The 19,035-nt window shown below is 46.0% G+C and overlaps 1 protein-coding gene across 1 annotated transcript in view; it reads right to left on the bottom strand.

Moving 5' to 3' along the window:
* Positions 1–2,795: 2,795 nt before the first annotated feature.
* The window catches only part of LOC311120066 (slit homolog 1 protein-like), a gene marked incomplete at its 5' end in the record, with an annotated part of 19,852 nt that continues 3,612 nt past the window's right edge, over positions 2,796–19,035 (bottom strand). Inside the window, 16 exons of the mRNA XM_084194689.1 lie at positions 2,796–3,087; positions 3,206–3,238; positions 3,389–3,600; positions 3,770–4,058; positions 5,144–5,346; positions 5,524–5,654; positions 5,936–6,185; positions 6,506–6,643; positions 7,116–7,209; positions 7,326–7,563; positions 7,903–8,027; positions 8,229–8,392; positions 12,752–12,823; positions 17,319–17,390; positions 17,532–17,603; positions 17,691–17,759. Coding sequence (XP_084050815.1) covers positions 2,849–3,087; positions 3,206–3,238; positions 3,389–3,600; positions 3,770–4,058; positions 5,144–5,346; positions 5,524–5,654; positions 5,936–6,185; positions 6,506–6,643; positions 7,116–7,209; positions 7,326–7,563; positions 7,903–8,027; positions 8,229–8,392; positions 12,752–12,823; positions 17,319–17,390; positions 17,532–17,603; positions 17,691–17,759 — 2,401 coding nt within the window. The remainder of the gene's footprint in view (positions 3,088–3,205; positions 3,239–3,388; positions 3,601–3,769; positions 4,059–5,143; positions 5,347–5,523; positions 5,655–5,935; positions 6,186–6,505; positions 6,644–7,115; positions 7,210–7,325; positions 7,564–7,902; positions 8,028–8,228; positions 8,393–12,751; positions 12,824–17,318; positions 17,391–17,531; positions 17,604–17,690; positions 17,760–19,035) is intronic.

Below are 19,035 nucleotides of genomic sequence, written 5' to 3'. Positions count from 1 at the left end.
TACCTTAATCATTAGTGGGGAAAAACACCAAACTGACCACAGAACTGTGTCTAGGGGCAACTTCATCCTACTTCGCAGGAAAACCGTCCTGTAGGTCTCCCACTTAGAAAACAAAGAGGATGTGGTCTCTTTTATACTGGAAACTAAACAGGATAACAGCTGAACCATACCACTTCAGGAGTGAGCTCAGTTCATATTTATCTATACACATTTATACATTCAGGTTGGACTGCTCTACTCTGCGATTGGCACCATTTAATCTCTAATTCGTGTTCTATAGCCAGTCAGAATGTGGACATCTAGGGCTAAATTCAATTTGTATCACTAAAGCGTTACAGGTTGCGCAATCACAATTGAAAGATAATTTCCGATTGAGCCGACATATGCAGCGTTTACCGTGAATGCGTTCTCCGCTAACGCAGGAACATTACCTTTACATTTCAATCACCCTATAACGCTGAACTTCAGCGATACAGATTGAATCCAGCCCTTAACTGTGCATGTTAAAATAGGATTGCTGTAAGTGGATCCAAAGGCAAACGTACAGAAAGATGGCAGGTCTACAGTTTGCTGTCATTCAGCCTACGGTCTCACCATCTTTTTACCTCCCACCACAGTACAATGGTAAGTTGGCAGCACCACTTTAATGCAGGCAAAATGTAGACACCATCTTTGTGCACGTCCACAATAAGTACGCTTCCTACAGCAGCTTGGTTTCAGTCGACTGTGACTTTCACTTAAATCATATAATTCTGTCTACAACGGAAAATGTCCCCAATTTAAAATGACAGAAATTCAACTAATACTTCAACACAAAACGATCAGAACCCTTGCACAATATTTCAGAGTATGGTATAGTAAATACAGGAACAATTTATTTCAGAGTGGGAGGAGCATCTCACTCATTTGCATTTGAACTCCACCCACTCGGGCCCAACAGCCAATGAGGAATGTGTCTGAGCCAGAGGGAGAGAAAACACTGTCATAACTGGCTATTAAGGGATGTCACAAATACCTTAGCTTTTTTTTGTTACACTAGTATTTATTTTAACTTTTTTTTTCTTATTTTATTTTGTTGAAAATCAGCGACAATTATTATGCCTTTTATACTCTACAAGAAAAAGCTTTAAGATAAAATAAATAAAAAATCAAACAAAACAGCACACAGACTTTCAAATGAATTAGATGTCATATTCACATGGAAGACAACATATACAATATTAAACATGTTTCTACATCAATACTGCCGCCTACACAACAAGGCCAACCATTCACTACCTTGTTTTGGACAATTACAAACTACCTTGTTTGAGCAAGTGAAATAAACAAATAAAAACAGCTAGGGAACCAATCAAATGCCATCCTGCCTGTTCCAATAGAAGCTTCCAGAAAACAAAGATTTACTCTTTAACATATAAAAATACTATACCAAAATGAAATACAAATATATATATTAGAATCTGTTAGGCTTTTCTGTATAAAGAGAGGGCTAAAGGTGTTAGGTTACATCAGAAAACAAAATATAATAAAAAATAAAAACAAAACAATGCAAAACAAATAATTGAAATTAGACATAACAAAACAAATATTCTGAACCTTTTTGTTCCGTAATAATAAACATAATAAAAAGCTCTACATATCCATTTGCAAACTTCTCACATGCAACAGTTTGCACACATTTAATACTGCAGGCATTGAGGGGAGGGGCCTAATCATCCTCCTGCTCAAAGGGGGAGGGCTTATGCAAATCATCCTGAGGCAATGCATGCTGGGGGATTGGTATCCACCGGGTACTGCCTGCTCCAGGTGGGGGTATAGCTTATAGCCTACTGTAGGGGAATGGAAGGTCTACCTGCCTCACAATGTGTATCTGACAGCCCCTTCTGACTGCTTCTAATGGAACGACCCTTCTGCTCAGATAAGACCGTCTTCTAGTATGGTGCATGCGTGCGTGTGTGTTGTGTATGTGCTGTGAAGGGCAAATGACTGTGATTCTCAGTGCTGGTATTCAGTGCAGTGGTCTGTTCAGTAATGAAAAGAATGGACATCTCTTGTTCTAAATACTCCAGGATAGAGTCCAATAAGAAATCGGCCTAGCCCAGATATAGCCCGACCTAGCACCAGCTCTGCTCAGCACAGCTCAACTACAATCTGGCCCATCTAAACCCGACCTAACCCAGCTCAACTCAGTTACAGTCCAGGCTAGCTTATACCAGCCCGCTACAGCCCAGTTCCAGCCCTAGCCCAACTCCTGCTCAGCCCAGTCCTGCCCTGCCTAACCAAACTTAACCACAGCCCAACTCTACTCTCCTCCCTCTGTCTGTTTTTCTATATCTTTGTACCTCTTCCCGCCTGCCACCCCGACCAGGCTGGACATCATATTACACATACTGCCTTCAGGAAGCAAAGAAAGCAGATGGTGGTTAGGCTATCTGAGGCCTAATGGATGGATGAGCCAAGGGGACAAAGGTTTAGACCATGTGTGTATAAGGGGTTGGTTGATGCCTTGCTCTGAATGTAACACCTTCAACATCTCTAGAACCCTTCAAAACAATGTTGCAGATACAATGGTTTGGTTGTTGTTGTTGTTGTTGTTCACACTTCTCCATGTTGTTGTTGATGTTTGTTTTCTCTGTGTTTCTGTACGTCACACACCCATGGAAGGGGAGGAAATGTCCTATTTTACAAACATTGTTGTCCATAATATATAGATAGAGGTTTTTATATATATTTCTTTATACTCTCTCGTTCTCTTACTCCTTCCTCCTCTCTGGTTCTCTTTCTCTCGCTTTCTCGCTCTCTCTCTGGTGCGCTTGGCAGCGGCGGTAGCAGGTTTGTGTGAAGCGTGCTACATGCAGCCAATGCAGCCACACTTGATGGTCTTCTCCACTTCCTCGCTGAACGAGGTTCCATCGCTGCACTCAAAGGTGTATTTCCGGCGTCTCATTCGCTGGCTGGCACAGCAGGCGCCCGTGTCGCAGGCGCCGGAGCACTCTACCCAGGAGACCATGCGTGTGGTCTGACAGATGGTGTACCCACGCTGCACCTGGTAGAAGTCCCTCACGGGCTCCCCTCGACACTCTGACTCTGTGGATGGAGGAACAATAAAGATATTCTGAGACTATGGTATGATACATTTTAACAACATTTGATAAACAAAAAAATGCTAAACGTTTCAGACACAAAATCATCCTTTCATGGGTACCTGTAGTTGGTTTAGGCTGGATTACCTCTTGGTCTGTTGGTATCAAAGACAAGCAACAACAGAGACAAGCTAAGTAAACTAGGATGCCAGACAGTCCACATTGAGAAAGATAAACTATCTCCTATCTGCATCACAGAGCTCTCTGGTGTATCCACAGTAGTAATGTGTGTGTGTGTCTCCTACCTGCGTCACAGAGCTCTCCAGTGTATCCAGCCTCACAGTCGCAGTAGGCGTCTCCTGTATCAGAGATCTGGCAGCGCCCGTGTTTACAGTTGTGGCTGCGGCAGGGGTTAAACAGCTCCCCCTGCTGGTTACACAGGGCACCACGGTAACCCTCCACACACTCGCAGCGGTAGGACTGCAGGTCCAGGGGAATACACTTGCCATGCACACACCTGGGGAGAGGGAATATAAATCAATCAGACAGCTAAGACTAAGAGGCTTGGGTTGAACATTAGTAAATACTTGTCTCAAACTGTTCATATGAATTGCAATTTGATACACAGTGAAAACCAGTTGAAATGCAATGCATTATCATCATAACCCCAGCGAGTTTGTACTTACTTGCTGCCCTGGCATGGGTTGGTGGCCGGCTGGTCACAGTGTGGTCCGTTCCAGCCAGGCTGGCAGTGGCAGACTGGTCCCTGTGCCCCGTCCGGCTGGCAGATACCATGCAGGCAGTAGATCTTCCTACAAGGCTCACAGCCTGGCACCACGCCCGGCTTCATCTGGGTCTTAGTGAAGTCCTGCAGCTCGTTGTTGATATATAGGTTCTGGATGCAGCCGTGGAAACTGGAGCCATTCTGGATCTGCCAGAGCCGGAAGGCTGCCGAGTGGACGTCCACTGGCATACCTGAGAGACGGAGGATAGGGGGAGGATAGAGATAGGAGGAAGAAGGGAGGTGTTGGTTAGAGATGTATGAGAGTGGAGAGCAGGAGAACAGAGAAACAGTTAACAAGGGACTGATATGGAAGTAATGAAGGAAGAGGCTTTTTCAAAGAGCCGTATGCAACTGGATAGATCAAATTAAATTATTTACATTTGACTATTTTCAATTCACGAGTTTCTCTGATATAATAGTGGTTGGACACTAATTCAATTCTGAAACAACAGTATATGAGGCACAGCGTCTTTGAAACAGAGGACAGTGAAAAGGAGAAGGGGTATTGGCTGACTCTTCTATACAGCCACAAACATACACCACAGTACAGTACAGCACAGCACATCACCAAGACATCACATACTCTGAACACACAGGCATTTCTGATATCAGATCAATTCTGTTTCAACACTCAATGCGTTGATACCAAGAACGACTAGTCGGGTTACAGAGTATAAGGTGAAGAAAAGAAACCAGGAAAATCATGATCCATGCCAATAAACCACGTCACATATCCAGAGTGAAGACTGTGTCTGGTAGGACAGAGATAGGGACCTATAGGAGTGAAATAGAATGAAAGACTATATACGATGTATTATACGGTAGGAATACTGTATGTATCTGGAATACTGTGGGCATTAAGGGGTGATGCTCATAGGGCCAAGGGACAGGGGCTTTACTGTTGCGCACTATATTAGTACATTGTGTTGCTGATTGTGTACATGTGCATGGGTTTATATGTAATAACACCATCGTCAGGCAGGAGTGTGTGGCTTTATAGGTGTGTTTACTTACAGTATATGTGTATGCAAGCGTGTGTGTGTGTGTGTATTTGTATGCTGGAGAGTTCTAACAAACACAGTCGTAGTGGGGGATGGACTGGGTGTAGTTGGATACGTTGCAGGATTGGGTCGGGATATGGCTCGCTTGCGGTGGTTGGGGTTTTGGGATGGGGAGGGTGGTTGGGGTTGGGGGTTGGTTGTGGTGGTGGGTGGTGGATTGGGGTTGGGTTGCGGTGGGGGTGGTGACATTGACAGTAGTGTAGTAGTTGTAGTGCCTGCAGCAGAGGAGGAGGAAGTAGGTGTGTTCTGGAGAGGGCCCCTACCCCCCACGTATAGCGGAGCCTCCCCGTTCAGGGGCCGGACCCCCCTCAGGCTGTCCATGGTGGTGGGGAGACCCCCGTCGATGGACAGGTTCACCATCTGGTCAATGGTCACCAGCTCCACCGTGTGGAACTGACCGTCGTTGATCGTCTCAGTACTGCAGACAGAGCGAGGGAGGGAGAAAGAGAGAAATATACAGGGGAGAGTGGAAGAAACAGACAGACAAAGAAAAGAGAGGAGGAGAGGAGGACAAACATTTATTAAACATTTGGTTGCTGTTAAAATGTTACTCTTGAGCTTATGTATATGTGTGTGTCCTTATTTGTGTGTTTACCTGTAGATAGCATGTCCAGGCAGGCTGCCAGGGTCGTAGCTGACCTTAACGTGACCCTGGAACAGCTCTACGGCGATGTGGTCGTTGTCCCCATTATACAGCAGGATACCGTTGTCCTCCGCTGTCGACACCTGGGGGCAGATATCACAATATAATAGCATGTATTGTAATGATATGATATGACATCATGTCCTATGTTAGTTAAAAAGACTGAATGTTAACTTGAGATCCTCGTACATAACTCAAATCTTCTTGCAAATTTCTCTTTGACATCACAGTCCAAAAGTCCAAGTTACTGTACATGCATGGATTTTAAACACATGCCTGTTGAATTGCTGATTCAGTACCTGCACTGTATAAGTTGTGTGTGTGTATATGTGTGTGTGTGCACTGTGAGTGTGTGTTACAGTACCTGTAGTGAGATGTTAGATACCTGCAGTGTGATGTTAGCCTGGGGCCAGTTCTTGAGGTCAGAGAGCAGCAGGTAGGAGTCTCTGTCTACAAAGTTAACGCTGACCAGCTTCTCACAGCGAGGCCCTCCGAACCCAGGGAGACACTGGCACAGTGCCCGGCCTGCCCGCTCCACACACGGGGCATCGTTCTGGCAGTCTGCCAGGTCACACAGAGACAGCGGGGAGGAGGGCACCTCACACAACTGACCACTACGGGAGGGCGTGGGTTGGGAGAGAGAGAGAGAGAGAGAGAGAGAGAGAGAGAGAGAGAGAGAGAGAGAGAGAGAGAGAGAGAGAGAGAGAGAGAGAGAGAGAGAGAGAGAGAGAGAGAGAAGTAAGTCCAAATGACAGATGCACAGATGTTAGAAATTTCCCAGCTGATAAGAAGAAGTGGTACCCAATACATATTATAGCACGGATGGCTTGATACTGTTCTAAGTTGTGTGTGAGTTCTAAGTTGTGTGTGAGTTCTAAGTTGTGTGTGAGTTCTAAGTTGTGTGTGAGTTCTAAGGTTTGTGTGTATGCCTCACCTGTAGCCGTCGAGGCAGGAGCAGGAGTATCCGTTGAGTTGGTTGACACACTGAGCTCCATTCTGACAGCGATTCTCCTCACAGTCATCATAGTCCACACTGCAGTCATCACCGACGTAGCCCGGAGAACACACACACCTGCAACACACACACAACGTTAGCATTAACGTTAGCCCACTGAGCTTAAGCCTAGGCATTAAGTATGGGTGCCAACACACATCTTCAAGTCACGCACGCACGTACGCGCACGCACGCACGCACGCACGCACGCACGCACGCACGCACGCACGCACGCACGCACGCACGCACGCACGCACGCACGCACGCACGCACACACACACACACACACACACACACACACACACACACACACACACACACACACACACACACACACACACACACACACACACACACACACACACACACACACACACACACACACACACACACACACACACACACACACACACACACACACACACACACACACACACACACACACACACACACACACACACACACACACACACACACACACACACACACACACACACACACACACACACACACACACACACACACACACAGGTTGACATTGTGTACTCACTGAGGTCCAGTAGAGCTGATGAGACAGGTAGACTGGTGTTGACACGGACTGAGACCTGGAGCACACACATCCTCCATCTCCTCACACATCTCCCCTGGAGAGAGAGAGATACATTTACATAGCAAGGTAAAGCAAAGGATGGAAAAGTCAACCATGATAGGCCCACTCAACAGTGATAGGCTGGTCTAGTGGAATATGTAAATGTCTTACCTGTGTAGTAAGGAGGACAGAGGCAGGTATAGTTGTTGACTCCATCTATACAGTTAGCTCCGTTTTCACAGTCGTTATCTTCACAGTCATCAATGTTGGTCTGGCAGGTAGGACCCTCAAAGCCAAGGGGACAGGTACAGCTGTATGCCCCCTCCTCCTCCTCGTTTAGTAGGCAGGTGCCCCCATTGGCACAGGGGTTACTGACACACGCGTTCAGAGCAGTTTCACAGCTCCTACCCTGCAGACACAGAGAAAAGAGCAGTGGTCACCAACCAACCCTGTTCCTGGAGAGCTACTGTGTCTGTGAACAAACTGATTACACTCATCAACACATCAAGTTAATGCGTGTCATTGAATTTCAAGTTAATTAATTTTCATGAATTGAATCAGGTGTGTTAAAGCCAGGCTGGGACAAAACCCTGCACATCCTGAAAACAGGCTTTAGAAGTGGAGAGGTCTTGTCACGAACATCAACAGCCACAAAGACGATAACTAAATAGGCCTAAGTAAGTGTTAGAGCTGGGCTGGAACAGAAGCATGCTCAGTCAGAAGGTAAAGGGTTAGTGTGAGATCTCACCTTGAATCCAGGAGGACAGCTGCACCTGTAAATCTCCACCAGATCACTGTGACAGATCCCCTGGTTGACACACGGACTGGACAGGCACGGGTTACACTTGGCCAGGACGTCACTGTCCACCTCACCTATACATGCACATTTTATTATTTTAGATGATGCTTACCTTTCCTGTTCATTTAGTTTTGAAGTATACAGTATAGCTGGATCTACACAAGAATTAGCATGGGACATGGACTGATGAAAACTGAAAAGCTGATAGATTTTTGAGAGAACCGCTAAGCCCTTCTCTGGTTCCTTATTAAACAAAATGAATTAATCCATCTTACCATGGCACTCAAACTTCTTGGCAGGGGTGGTGAGCAGCAGCTTGCCCTCCATGCTCGTCGGTCCGGCACAGCGGGCTATGCCAGGCTCCTTGTACCCCGTCTTCACCCAGTCAGACAGCCAACGTAGACGGCAGTCACAGTACAGGGGGTTGGCACCAATAGCCCTGAGGGAGAGGGGTCAGAAGTTAAGGGTAAGGACAGGTAAGGGTCAGTCAGAGGGTTGGCACCAATCAACTTGAGGAATCAATCAATCAATTAATCATGGCAGAAAGAAGGATGCGTTTTCAGAGTCTAATGAAGGCTGAGGTTCACTAGATGTAGTTGCTCTATCTGACCAGCAGGTGTCTCTCCTGTCCTTCAGATAACACAGAGAGCCACATTCTCAACTGTTACAGCACTGTACTTCTAGAAAGAGAAACAATATTTAATTAGGTTAAGGGTATGGTTAGGATTAGGGTTAAAGTTAGGGGTTTGATTAAGGTTAGGGTTAGTTAAGGTAAGGGTCAGTTATAGATGTTGGCTATTCAGGCTGTCAATCGGGCTGGTCAGAAAATTCCCCTTAGTCTTTCTCTTCTAGAAAGGACCAACAAGCTATGCCTCTGCTTCTTGAAAGGTTGTTTGCACAAAGGGGGGGGGGGGCATTTTAAAGTAGAGAAAGGAGAACAAATGTTGTTGAAGTGTCGATGCAAAGTGTAGACAAAGGAGGAGTTATTGAGTTGCTAAAAGGGAACTTAACACAACTAGTCATGGCTACTTCTGAATCGATGCTGTAAAAAACATGCATTCAGGCACAGTGACGCATAGTCACACACACACACACTGCCTGATCGATGCTGTTCCATTACCCAGAACCACAGGTTCATGTTTCAGGCCAGTTCAATAGCTGATATCTGACATCTGCTAACATGAAAGGCACTTGACTGTGGATCAATGAAGGCCAAAGACAAGGAACCCCCACAACTTTCTCTAGATCTTTTTTTTTTTTTTTTTACCTCCCTGCAATATCTCTCCTCTCTCTACCTAAGACAAGCCTCTAGACCTCTCTCCTCCTTCCTCTGTATTCTCCCCCTTTCTTCTCTTATCGTCCCTTGTATACCCCTCACATTCCTCTCTTCTTCTCTTCTCTTCACTGCACTCTCTTCTCTCCTCTCATTTCCTCTTCTCTCATCCCTCGCTCCTTCTCCACCCCTCTCTCTCCTTCTCCATCCCTCTCTCTCCTTCTCCATCCCTCTCTCTCCTTCTCCATCCCGCTCTCTCCTTCTCCATCCCTCTCTCTCCTTCTCCATCCCGCTCTCTCCTTCTCCATCCCTCTCTCTCCTTCTCCATCCCGCTCTCTCCTTCTCCATCCCTCTCTCTCCTTCTCCATCCCACTCTCTCCTTCTCTCATCCCTCTCTCTCCTTCTCCATCCCTCTCTCTCCTTCTCCATCCCGCTCTCTCCTTCTCCATCCCGCTCTCTCCTTCTCCATCCCCCTCTCTCCTTCTCTCATCCCTCTCTCTCCTTCTCCATCCCGCTCTCTCCTTCTCCATCCTGCTCTCTCCTTCTCCATCCCTCTCTCTCCTTCTCTCATCCCTCTCTCTCCTTCTCTCATCCCTCTCTCTCCTTCTCCATCCCTCTCTCTCCTTCTCTCATTCCTCTCTCTCCTTCTCATCCCTCTCTCTCCTCCCATCCCTCTCTCTCTCTCCTTCTCCATCCCTCTCTCTCCTTCTCCCATCCCTCTCTCCTCCCTTGCCCGCTGTGCTCCTGACATGGATAGGCCTATTGATTTACAGCTGATGGCTTTGACATGACAGACAACCTGGACCCCACTGGGAGTAAAGATCTGCTTCAACCTCACGTACAAACACACACAAACATACTGACAGACATGTCTAACCGGTGCCCCACACATCGACTCTGTACCGGTACCTCCTGTATATAGCCTCGCTACTGTTATTTTATTTTACTGCTGCTCTTTAATTATTTGCTATTTTTATTTTTTACTTATCCATTTTTTTCTTAAAACTGCATTGTTGGTTAAGGGCTTGTAAGCATTTCACTGTAAGGTCTACACCTGTTGTATTCGGCGCATGTGGCAAATACAATTTGATTTGATTTTGATTTGATTTGAATGCTACCACACACTCACACACACCCAAACACTCCCAAAACTCCCTTCAAAGCCCACAGACTGTGAAGAATGTTATTAAACCTACAAGGTGTTTGTCTGTGTGTGTTGTACATATGTGTGTGTGTTTGTTTTGGAGATGTCACATGGAAATGAGACAGTGGAAGGGTCTGTGTGTAGCATTACCACAGCTCTGTGACTGACCAGGGGAGTTTGGCAGATGTGAAGCCCACCAAACAGCTCTACTGACGGACTACTGTTAGCCACCATCCCCTGACACACACACTACCAGCCCAGACCACCTCTCTGTGTGTGAGTGTGTGTGTGTGTGTGTGTGTGTGTGTGTGTGTGTGTGTGCATGTACGTAAGTGCGTAAGTGTGTGTGTTTGCATGTGCTCATAAGTGCGTAAGTGTGTGTGTGCGTGTAAGTTCTGTGTGTGTGTGTGCGTAAGTGCGTACAGTTGAAGTCGGAAGTTTACATACACCTTAGCCAAATACAGTTTCACAATTCCTGACATTTAATCCTAGTAAAAATTCCCTGTTTTAGGTCAGTTAGGATCACCACTTTATTTTAAGAATGTGAAATGTCAGAATAATAGTAGAGACAATGATTTATTTCACCTTTTATTTCTTTCATCACATTCCCAGTGGGTCAGAAGTTTACATACACTCAATTAGTATTTGGTAGCATTGCCTTTAAATTGTTTAACTTGGGTCAAACGTTTCGGGTAGCCTTCCACAAGCTTCCCACAATAAGTTGGGTGAATTTTGGCCCATTCCTCCTGACAGAGCTGGTGTAACTGACTCAGGTTTGTAGGCCTCCTTGCTCGCACACGCCTTTTCAGTTCTGCCCACAAATGTTCTATAGGATTGAGGTCAGGGCTTTGTGATGGCCACTCCAATACCTTAACTTTGCTGTCCTTAAGCCATTTTGCCACAACTTTGGAAGTATGCTTGGGGTCATTGTCCATTTGGAAGACCCATTTGCAACCAAGCTTTAACTTCCTGACTGATGTCTTGAGATGTTGCTTCAATATATCCACATAATTTTCCTTCCTCATGATGCCATCTATTTTGTGAAGTGCACCAGTCCCTCCTGCAGCAAAGCACCCCCACAGCATGATGCTGCCACCCCCATGCTTCACAGTTGGGATGGTGTTTTTCGGCTTGCAAGCCTACCCCTTTTTCCTCCAAACATAATGATGGTCATTATGGCCAAACAGTTCTATTTTTGTTTAATCAGACCAGAGGACATTTCTCCAAAAAGTACTATCTTTGTCCCCATGTGCAGTTGCAAACCGTAGTCTGGCTTTTTTATGGCGGTTTTGGAGCAGTGGCTTCTTCCTTGCTGAGCAGCCTTTCAGGTTATGTCGATATAGGACTCGTTTTACTGTGGATATAGATACTTTTGTACCTATTTCCTCCAGCATCTTCACAAGGTCCTTTGCTGTTGTTCTGGGATTGACTTGCACTTTTCGCACCAAAGTACGTTCATCTCTAGGACACAGAACGCGTCTCCTTCCTGAGCGGTATGACGGCTGCGTGGTCCCATGGTGTTTATACTTGCGTACTATTGTTTGTACAGATGAACGTGGTACCTTCAGGCATTTGGAAATTGCTCCTAAGGATGAACCAGACTTGTGGAGGTCTACAATTTATTTTCTGAGGTCTTGGCTGATTTCTTTTGATTTTCCCATGATGTCAAGCAAAGAGGCACTGAGTTTGAAGGTAGGCCTTGAAATACATCCACAGGTACACCTCCAATTGACTCAAATGATGTCAATTAACCTATCAGAAGCTTCTAAAGCCATGACATAATTTTCTGGAATTTTCCAAGCTGTTTAATGGCACAGTCAACTTAGTGTATGTAAACGTCTGACCCACTGGAATTGTGCTACAGTGAATTATAAGTGAAATAATCTGTCTGTAAATAATTGTTGGAAATATTACTTGTGTCATGCACAAAGTAGATGTCCTAACCGACTTGCCAAAACTATAGTTTGTTAATAAGAAATTTGTGGAGTGGTTGAAAAACGAGTTTTAATGACTCCAACCTAAGTGTATGTAAACTTCCGACTTCAACTGTAAGTGTGTGTGTGTGGTTAGTCTTCAGAAAGTGGGTGAAACAGTAAGGGACAATCAGATGGTAACAAACAAGATGGTTCTGTTTATATGTGATACCTTTTATTGATGCTGGTGTTGCTTTAGAAAAGTGTATTTGTTAATTGATTAATATTTGTGTGTGTACTTCTTTGTGTGTGTGAAAGGTGTATGCATGTGTGTATTGGTTTTACTAGTACCCATGTGTGTCTGTTTGAGTGTTTTGGGCATGCTCCTGTGTGTGTGTGTGTGTGTGTGTGTGTCTGTGTGTGTCTGTGCGTGTGCGCGTGCGCGTGCGTTTATGTGAGTTTACTCACAGGTGAGACAGAGAGGCCACGTCACTGAAGATGCCGTCAGGAAGCTCTGAGATTTCGTTGCCATGGAGAGACCTTAGAAATGACAGACAGAGTGGGAGGTGAGTAGGATTAAACAATGAACAATAAATAGTGAACTAGATCTGCTCACACTGTTCTGTTCAAACGGCCTAAATGTCAGATCAAATTTTGTCGAGATTTGTTCAGAAGATTCTGTAGACAGACAATGCAGGGTCCTTATGTTAGAGTTACAGTTGCAGTGGCACTGAAGTCTACAGGGAAAGAGGAGTGCATGGAGAGAGTGAAGAAGATTTTTTAGTAAACTAAAAAGTTAATCACAAACATGACGAACATGGAGTCAGAATTAGCTCCTGTGTGAATCAGCTAGCTACAGTTCTCTCTCTCTCTAATGACTGCAGCTTTACTGTCTGTTTCTCTGCAGCAGGTCTGGGCAGGGGAAAGGTTGGCTCTATGGCTGCTATGTGGGGCTCAGGGCTGGCTGGCAGAGACAGACATAGGGCTGCAGTGGAATCCAGAGTGGCTGGTGTTGGGTTACTGAACTGAGTACTGAGCAGAGTGCCTAGGCTGTGATTACCAGACGGGGTGGTAGGGTTCTGACAGCTAAAGGGGGGCAGTGAGGGAAGATGAGGGGGGTCTGTGAGTGAGGAAAGGGGGAGTTAGGAGTTGTGAACAGTTCTTAGTCACTGTTCTAGCCGGCTACTACCCGGTATTCTACCCTGCACCAGAGAGACTGCTGCCCTATGTACATAGAGTCATTGAACACTGGTCACTTTTAATAATGTTTACATACTGTTTCATCCACTTTATATGTACACTGAGTGCACAAAACATTAAGACATCCTAATATTGAGTTGAAGTGGAATTAATAAGTGACATCAATAAGGGATCATAGCTTTCACCTGGATTCACCTGGTCAGTCAATGTCATGGAAATATGTTTTGTATACTCGGTGTATATAATGTATTCTAGTCATGGCTAATCCTATATATATATATATACATATATATATATATATATATATATATATATATATATATATATATATATATATATATATATATATATATATATAAAATTCTGGATTATGTGTATATATATATATATTTTTTTAATTATTGCTGTTAGAAACAGTGCAGTAATAACATTTTGCTGCACCTGCTATAACATCTGCAAATCTGTGTACGTGATCAATAAACTTTGATTTGATTTGGATTTGATTTGGTGTCTGGGGTTGGGATGAGGGGCAGAAGGGGGTCTGTCAGAGTCCTAGTGCTAGGGCTGCTTCCTTCCTCGTCTTTCAATGAGGGTATTGGGTGACGAGCCACTGGGCTAACCGATATATATAGACACACACACACGCACGCACGCACGCACGCACGCACGCACGCACGCACACACACACACACACGCACACACACACACACACACACACACACACACACACACACACACACACACACACACAAGGCTTAATATGAAAAAAATATATGTATGCACTCACTAACTGTAAGTCGCTCTTAATAAGAGCGTCTGCTAAATGACTAAAATGTAAAATGTTAATGGCAGTAAACACCGGGCTTTAATGGCATTAAATTAATATGTCTGTCCTATTTTGTCAGGTCATTAGCAACAGTCTCAGTCTCTTTGGCTGAAGACCAGATATCTGCTTCTAATACTCTACTGACCAAACTATTACTATACCTTCCTGTTCAGTACAGATGTGCTATCTTAATTTGATCACTCTGTTGTTGAAGCCAATTTTCCTGAGTGGCACAAAATGCAAATTGTAGTGTATTCACCTTTTTAAAAGACTTCTAATGTTTGTAATTTCCACTTTAAAATGGCAGACTTGATTTATTCCAGCTCTGTACCCTCCGACCCTATAATGTATCCACTCCTACGCTATAGCCCCTGCTGACTGAACACGTATACCCCTTACCAAGGCAGCGGGTTAGGGGTGAGGGTATGGGCAGGAGAAAGATTTACAGTGGGCAGTTGGCCAGTAGCACTGTCTCAGAGAGAGAGAGAGAGATGAGAGGGGAGGAGAGGAGCCAGGGAGTCTCTGTTAGAGAAACATGATCTTTACTAACACACCGGCACACAGCGCTCTCCCAGCCTTCTCTTTTTATGACACGTCTCTTCCTTTAACTCTCTGTCTCTACATTTCTTTCTCTTTCTCTCTGTCTTTGACTGTCTTTCTTTCTAAAACCTTTGTTGATTGGGCCGCAGTTTTGAAGTCTCTCTTTCATTTTCTCTCAATTTCTCTTTCTCACCCCATACTTCTTGGCCACACACTGGCGCTGTCTTGACACACTCCCTTCACACCTAATACCCAACACACACACACACACACACACACACACACACACACAAACACACACACACACACACACACACACACACACACACACCTAATACCCAGCAGGCCAATTATCAGCTTATTAATCCTCAACCAAAACCACAATAATCATCACACACACAGGCACAGACACACACGCATATACACACACACACACACACACACACATACGCACACACACACATCCCAAACCACATCCATGCCAGACCCTTAGCCTGTTTGAAGCTGTGTGCGCTAATGATTCCTAAATGTTTTTACTAGTCTGTAAAGCCGAAGGGGTGTGTGTGTGTGTGTGTGTGTGTGTGTGTGTGTTATAATTAAACTTTTGGCACCTCAGTGTGCTTTCTGTGAAGGGCAGACTAAAACCTGCCAACTTTGAACTCTGAACCCCTTTTAGAGTCTTACAGTTAAAACTATTAAACGTCTCGCCTTCAGAGCCTCTCTATCTCTCCTCCCTTTCAGAAAAGAAAGAGCGAGGTACCAATTGACATTTTATAGGAGGGATTTGATTGATCAGACCAGCAGTAAAGACATCAAAGTTTTCTGTTTCATTTCTGACTCCTGTTCAACTGAGACAATAGGGTGGTCCTAGACAGAGAGGAGGGGTGTGTGTGTGTGTTCATGTGTGTGTGAGGGGGCGTCTGCATACTAACATAGGGTATAAGTTACAAATGAAGCAGACTTATATGGCGCGTGAGTGAAATGTACCAGGAGTCGCGGCCGTATAGCTTCATTAAGATCAAAGCCAGCGGCTGGGAGCTGAAATACAGTATGAACTAATGATCATTCAGCTGCACTGTGATTCTGCTGGTAAAAACAGGACCAAGGCTTTGTGTTTCCTAATGATCATGAAGGCTGAGTCTTATTCTGCAGTAAAAAGCAGCTTTGTGTAGTTCTTTGTTGTGAGCAGTGAAAGACTGCCTGGTAAAACACTTGGAAGTCTGACAAGTCTGCTGCTGAACTGCAATAGCATGATAAGTAACCCTGAGGCTTGAAGACTTGCGTTAGCTCCCTGATAAGTAACCTTGGCTTGAGTCTTGAAGACTTGCGTTATCTTCCTGATAAGTAACCTTGGTTTGATGCTTGAAGCCTTGCGTTAGCTCCCTGATAACAACCTTGGCTTGAGGCTTGAAGACTTGCGTTAGCTCCCTGATAACAACCTTGGCTTGAGGCTTGAAGACTTGCATTAGCTCCCTGAGCTAAAGGCTTCAGCTAAAAGTGCTAACAGGGCTAAGTCTTCTGTTGTAAATAAGATTCCAGCTCACACACTCCATTGCATACAGCCCATAATACTAACCTCTCCATCTGTCTCTCACTCGCTCGCGCTCTCTCTCGCTCTCTCTCCATTGAGCCGTTGTACGCTCTCTCTCTCTCTCTCTATCTCTCTCTCTCCATTGAGACGTTGTACACAGCAGATGGCTTTTTAGTTTCCCCAAATTAATAGAGAGGAACAGTGACAACTTGGACTAGGCTTCACTGTTTCCCATCTCTCCCTTTGTCTCTCTTACCCCACATCTCTCTCCCCCTCCCTCTCTTCTCTCCCTCTATCCATCGAGCCAGACATATTTTGGCCAGGTCTCTCCTCTGTCTCTCTCTCCCATAACGTTACTGTTTTTCAATTACAGTTGGAGTAAATGAGTGACTGGATCGTTGGCAGCAGAGCAGACTTGCATCATCCCTCGGTCCGTTCCATGTACAGTCATTTAGGCAAAATGTTTGCAGACGCGCTGATCCAAAGCTTACTACCATCAGTGAAACCTCATGTATTAGTAATATAGCATTTTGAAATGGATGATACATTCGTGCTTTTTATTTTACAAACATGTTGAATGTTTTTTGCCAGCCTGATCACCAAAACTTCATCAACCGTCTTTCACTGCCATGTAGAAAGTACAGGGAAATACTTTAATATGTGTGTTTGTAGGATAAGAGGTGTTAGGGCTGGACTGGACTGGGCGGTGTATGTCTTCTGAGATGTCCTAGCTGTTTATAGTGTCCAGAACAGCTTCACTGGAGTCACTCTACCATTCTCAACATCTGCTCTGTCCTCTACAACTATACAGCCTCGCCAACACACACACACACACACACACACACCCACACACACAGGCATGCACACACACACACACACACACACACACACACACACACAGGCATGCACACAGAGACAGGATAGGAAAAGGCACTCACAGCAGTCGAAGGGAGCGTAGTCCACCAAAGGCCAGACTGGGGATGCAGCGCAGAGAGTTGTAACTCAGGATCCTGGAATGAGTAAGAAACAGTGATTATACAGTAACAGCAATCTCTCATGTTAAAACAGATCCTGGAAAACGAAAGAGTTGTGATTTTGTGTTCAATGCTCTCATAGTGGATAGGTGGACAGGTGGACCGATCAGTGCTTACAGTGTGGTGAGCTGACTCATGTTGGAGAATGAAGAGTTGGTTAGAGAGTTGATCTTGTTGTTACTCAGGTCTCTGGAAGAGAACAGAACACACTGTTAAATCACACACTGACAAATAACACCAGGTAAGTATAAAAGCTGGTCAGGAAGACACACTCACACTAACTGGAGGTATTTGAAGGTAGACAGTTCCTTTGGCACCACGCTGAACTGGTTCCCGTCTAGATACCTGTGGAGAGACAGACAGACATTCAGAGTTTAATACTTGTGTGAAATGCCAGCATTCAGAGCTCAGCCTCACTACCTATCTCCCCCTCCCTCACCACTCCTCCACCCACACCCCTCACTACCTATCTCCCCCTCCCTCACCACTCCTCCACCCACACCCCTCACTACCTATCTCCCCCTCCCTCACCACTCCTCCACCCACACCCCTCACTACCTATCTCCCCCTCCCTCACCACTCCTCCACCCACACCCCTCACTACCTATCTCCCCTCCCTCACCACTCCTCCACCCACACCCCTCTCTACCTATCTCCCCCTCCCTCACCACTCCTCCACCCACACCCCTCACTACCTATCTCCCCCTCCCTCACCACTCCTCCACCCACACCCCTCTCTACCTATCTCCCCCTCCCTCACCACTCCTCCACCCACACCCCTCACTACCTATCCCCCCCCTCACCACTCCTCCACCCACACCCCTCTCTACCTATCTCCCCCTCCCTCACCACTCCTCCACCCACACCCCTCACTACCTATCTCCCCCTCCCTCACCACTCCTCCACCCACACCCCTCACTACCTATCTCCCCCTCCCTCACCACTCCTCCACCCACACCCCTCTCTACCTATCTCCCCCTCCCTCACCACTCCTCCACCCACACCCCTCTCTACCTATCTCCCCCTCCCTCACCACTCCTCCACCCACACCCCTCTCTACCTATCTCCCCCTCCCTCACCACTCCTCCACCCACACCCCTCTCTACCTATCTCCCCCTCCCTCACCACTCCTCCACCCACACCCCTCTCTACCTATCTTCCCCTCCCTCACAACTCTTCCACCCACACCCCTCTCTACCTATCTCCCCTCCCTCACAACTCTTCCACCCACACCCCCTCTAACTATCTCCCCTCCCTCACCACTCCTCCACCCACACCCCTCTCTACCTATCTCCCCCTCCCTCACCACTCCTCCACCCACACCCCTCTCTAACTATCTCCCCCTCCCTCACCACTCCTCCACCCACACCCCTCACTACCTATCTCCCCCTCCCTCTGCTGTCAAAGGGAAAAGAGTGTAACTACCATGGACACCCTCCCACCCCCCACATCAAATCTCTACTTGAACATTGAGGTCTTCTGCTATTGTTCTATGCTGCCCTGAGGGATGAGAGGCCTAGGGTTACGGAGGTGAAGGTGATGGGGTAATGACAGTGTGTGTGAGTGTTGAGAGGTGGGGTAAGGTGGGGGCAGAGAGGGCATAGAGATGGGGTAATAACGG

The sequence above is a fragment of the Coregonus lavaretus genome (genome assembly GCF_964263955.1).
Source record: "Coregonus lavaretus genome assembly, contig: HAP1_SCAFFOLD_7470, whole genome shotgun sequence".
Classification (NCBI taxonomy): domain Eukaryota; kingdom Metazoa; phylum Chordata; class Actinopteri; order Salmoniformes; family Salmonidae; genus Coregonus; species Coregonus lavaretus.
The sequence above is the reverse complement of the archived record's forward strand: the minus strand, read 5'-3'. Positions and strand labels throughout refer to the sequence as shown.